Source organism: Haematobia irritans, chromosome 1, assembly GCF_050003625.1.
Source record: "Haematobia irritans isolate KBUSLIRL chromosome 1, ASM5000362v1, whole genome shotgun sequence".
Taxonomy (NCBI): Eukaryota; Metazoa; Arthropoda; class Insecta; order Diptera; family Muscidae; genus Haematobia; species Haematobia irritans.
Window position 1 is genome coordinate 71759254 of NC_134397.1, and position 4333 is coordinate 71763586.

General features: G+C 35.7%; 1 protein-coding gene across 1 annotated transcript; it reads left to right on the forward strand.

Moving 5' to 3' along the window:
* Positions 1-235: 235 nt before the first annotated feature.
* On the forward strand, positions 236-3844 carry LOC142221154 (tryptophan--tRNA ligase, cytoplasmic-like). Its single transcript, XM_075290731.1, has 5 exons — positions 236-467; positions 545-773; positions 1217-1399; positions 2974-3553; positions 3611-3844. Exons 1-5 carry the CDS (start codon positions 251-253, stop codon positions 3719-3721), a joined length of 1320 nt encoding a protein of 439 aa, XP_075146846.1. The 5' UTR covers positions 236-250; the 3' UTR covers positions 3722-3844.
* The last annotated feature ends 489 nt before the right edge of the window (positions 3845-4333 follow it).

The following is a 4333-nucleotide window of genomic DNA, read 5'->3' on the forward strand; positions in this document are numbered from 1 at the left end:
CGGTGTAAACTCGCCATCGTGTGATTCAATTTTATTCTACGGTGTAAAATCGACAAGTTCTACATTAACACACCACATGTGATCGATAGGATCGGTCGATATGGACGCCGTCGAAATTGTCGGAAAGGCTCTGTGGAACAACGTTACTAACCAAACAGGGAATTGACCGTTATTTTTATGACGCTGCACGCCTTTAGTAGGGAATTGACCGTTTTTATAGTGACGGTAAATCAAATTGCAAATAAATAGAATGTCTCATCTGGTTGAGCTTCAGTATAACATTCAAAGTCTTTGGAATAATAATTGTTTGGTACGCGGAATATTCTCTTTTGTGAATAAAAAAATGAGTGTTAAGTTAAATCAAGCAGTTGAGCAAACATCACATCAGGATCCCAAAGAAGATATAGTGGATCCTTGGACAGTAGCAAGTAGCAGTGATTCTGGTATAGACTATGGAAAGCTAATTGGTATGTAAACCACAATCCACATGAGTCAACTTTTTGTCTCATATGGAACGGTACCTTGGACTTGTTTCTCTTTACAGAACGCTTTGGTTCAAGTCGCATCGATGATGATTTAATTAGACGCATTGAAAAGATAACTGGGAAACCAGTTCATCACATGATTCGAAGAGGCATATTCTTTTCCCACCGCGAATTGGATACCATACTAAAACTGAAGGAAGAAGGCAAGCCATTCTATTTGTACACTGGCCGAGGACCAAGTTCGGAATCATTGCATTTGGGTCATTTAGTACCCTTTATCATGACGAAGTAAGTAATTTGTAATACTTAGGGCTCATTTTCATTTAATGGTTATTTTAAGAAAGAAGAATTTTGAGAATTGGCTCCTTCACGGGCGAAAATGTTGCCAAAGTAGACAATGTGATATTCAAACGAAAGTAATGACGCATTCCAGAGAATCTTAAAAATCCAGGATAATCCATATAAAAATTAAGAGAAGGACAGAAAATATACTCCTTGGACGTTTAGAACTGTTTTTTAGTACACAATTAAATTTCTTTTGTTTACCATATTGCCCATAACTTGGCTTAAACATTTTCCTCATCTCTCTTGGTTTCCTATCGTTAATATTTTTGACCTATTGCAAAGATTCTTGTATGTAATCTTGTAGTACAAAAGATCTTTTAACATTCGCCTTTCTTATATCACATATAAACTGTAATTAACTGTAATCTTGTTTATTCTATTGTTAGATATCTCCAAGATGCTTTCGATGTACCTTTGGTAATTCAAATGTCCGACGATGAGAAAACCGTATGGAAGGATCTGAAAGTAGAAGATGCTATAAATTTGTCCCATGAGAATGCCAAACATATTATTGCTATGGGATTTGATCAAAAGAAAACGTTCATATTCAATAATTTAACCTTCATGGGGTAAGTGAAAAAATATAATCAAAACATGCTAAGTACAGAATTTGAAAATTAAGGATTGTAATGAAAGTCATTAGAAAATCCCTCTTTAGAATTTTCGACTCTTTAAAAATTTGGAAAAGTCGACGTTTGCGATTATTGACACGTCGACTTTTGATGTCGCAACCTTTGGATTTTTGATGGATTTATTTTTTCAAAATTTGGAAAAGTCGACTCTTGAAAATACAATTTTCCACTTTTTATAAAGGAAAAGTTGACTGACGACTTTTGCGATTATTGAAAAGGCCGCTTTTGAAGTCGCAACATTCGAATTTTTGATTTAATGTCCACCTGATAACCTAAGCGGATGACTGTTCCATAGTTACACAAGGTAGAGAGCTGTTCCATAGTTACATGAGTTAGGAGCTTGAGGTAAAGATTAATTACAACCTCCCTGGACTTAGGTATTTCTTTGTCATATGAAAACTTTCTGCGCATAAATCGACAGCAACTAATTTCACATTGTGGACCAACGAAGTGAACCTAGAGCTTGATATCTACATTCGTTGCCAGAGCAAGAACTCCAAGGTTCTTGTTGTGACGTTTAATAGTTTGTTCTTTTTTTGAAAGCATTTGGAAATGCTTGCTAAAAACGTCGGATCCTGCTGGCATTGTCTGGTAGCACTTGGAGGAAAAATATAAAGAGACGATTCAAAAGACCTATGAGTCTATTGGTCCCCTTATCGATGCAAAATACTGCGTTACGGATTGCCACTGGATGTCACTCCAAAACACCACAACAGAATCTACTGCATGAGTCCAAAATGCTCTAGGAGAGGCAACACTGAGAACTCCTCACCCACCTGAGGGATAAACCACCCAACTATGCCATATCCAGGAGGCTACCACTGAACGAACCAAGCCCGTCGGATTCGATTTCAGGAAAAGACTACAATCAATTGACCACATGATCGGCGATGACAGTGATGAGGGAATAAGGATGGCATTGAGAGCGGTACACACGGCAGCGGTTCAAACAGAAGGGCACCTAATAAGTGCAACATAATGCTGGGTGGAAGACCACAACCTGTCAACGATAACGAAAGACGGCTGTTTATCTCTGCTTTTTGAATCCTATAGTCCAAGATGTCTTCCCAAATTGTGGATATTCGCCGCACATCACAAGGCATCTTTTGCCCATATGAAATACATCTACATTTCATTAACATTGCGGGAACTTCCCACCCAGTGTTATCGTATAAAGTCGATTTTTTTTATTCACTACTTTAGTTCGATACTGCGGGAAATGTCCCGAGTCCCGTATGTGTATTTAAGTATGTGCACTGTTCGGTACAGCTTAATATGTAGGAAAATTGTTGTTTAATAAAATCATAAAAATTCGTAATCACGGAAAATAAGTTAAGATATTCAAATGATATCATAGACATTGTTAATTCCGTGATATCAATCTATTCCACATAAATTGTGAAATTTAATTGATATTTTTTAACAAATCATAATAATTGAAAAATCATAAAATTATAAACTTACTCATTAATAATTTCTTTCATTTTTCCATTTTCTTTGTTATATTTCAGCCAATGTCCTGCATTTTATCAAAATATTGTACGAATGCAAAAATGTGTTACCTTCAATGAAATCAAAGATATCTTTGGTATGTGTGAATCCTATGCGGTCGGTAAGATTGCCTTTCCCATAATACAGGCAGCTCCAGCGTTATCTTCTACATTTCCCTTTATTTTTGGCAATCAAAAAGTTCACTGTTTAGTTCCCTCTGCTATTGATCAAGATCCATGTTTTCGTATGTGCCGTGATGTTGCACCAATTTTGGGTTTTCCCAAGAGTGCATTAATACATTCGATTTTCTTGCCTTCTTTGCAAGGTGCCAAATCGAAAATGTCATCTACTGTAGAGAATTCTGCTGTATTTCTTACCGATACACCTAAGACAATTGCAGATAAAATCAATAAATATGCATTTTCTGGTGGCCGTAATACCATGGAGGAACATAAGAAGTTTGGTGGTATACCCGATATTGATGTTTCCTATCAGTTATTGAAATTCTTCATGGAAGATGATGACGAATTGGAAAAGATACGAGTGTCCTATATGAAGGGTGAAATGCTGACGGCCGAAATTAAAAAACTGGCAATTGATGTAAGAGAAGTGTAATATTATTATTTTTTTACTATATATCCAAAAATATCATTCCAGGTTATCACACCCATTGCTGAGAAACACCAATCTGCACGCAAATTGGTGACAGATGAAATTCTGCAAAGTTTCATGGAAATACGACCACTACAATACGGAGGATGCAACTGAACATGGTTACACACAGCTGAGAAAAAAACATATACTTTTATATTAAACTTTCATTTGTGTGTTTCCAATAAACAAATTGGGCATTAAGCCATCCTGCATTAAAATCAGGCTAACATAAAAATAGTTTTCCGATGTGTTTAAATAGAACCCAGTTCTAAAGTCAAAGAAAAAGGTCAGCTAATAATAGCTGTCGGTGTCTGAAGTAATATTTTTGTACTTCAGGGTCTAGCGAACAACAAGTTGTACATTTTTTAGGTTTTAAAATAAAGGATGTTTAAGATCCAAAAATAGGTTTTTGTGTATTATGTCTTAATTTGATCAATATTTTTGGGCAAAAACTCGACATATTCTTCAAATATTATTTTAATTGTGTTAATATCGTAACACAATTAAAATTTGACATTTTTGTGTGTTTCAGCCAAACTAAAACATGGTTTAGTGTAATCGAGCTTAAAAATACCAAGGCAAGGTTTTGCTATCTCAGCAAACAGTGGCTGGTTTCCCTTTTTCTCCAGGTGTTTTTGCTGGTTTAACAGACTTCAAATTTCTTAATGGTTAGTTATGATATAGCGGCCATCCGTTTTTAGGCTCACATAGACAATTCAGTACATT

Coding starts and splice junctions, on each gene's coding strand:
- LOC142221154 (XM_075290731.1), top strand. CDS start 251: ATGTCTCATCTGGTTGAGCTTCAGTATAACATTCAAAGTCTTTGGAAT. Junction 468..544: donor AGACTATGGAAAGCTAATTG/GTATGTAAACCA, acceptor TTCTCTTTACAG/AACGCTTTGGTTCAAGTCGC. Junction 1,400..2,973: donor AATAATTTAACCTTCATGGG/GTAAGTGAAAAA, acceptor GTTATATTTCAG/CCAATGTCCTGCATTTTATC.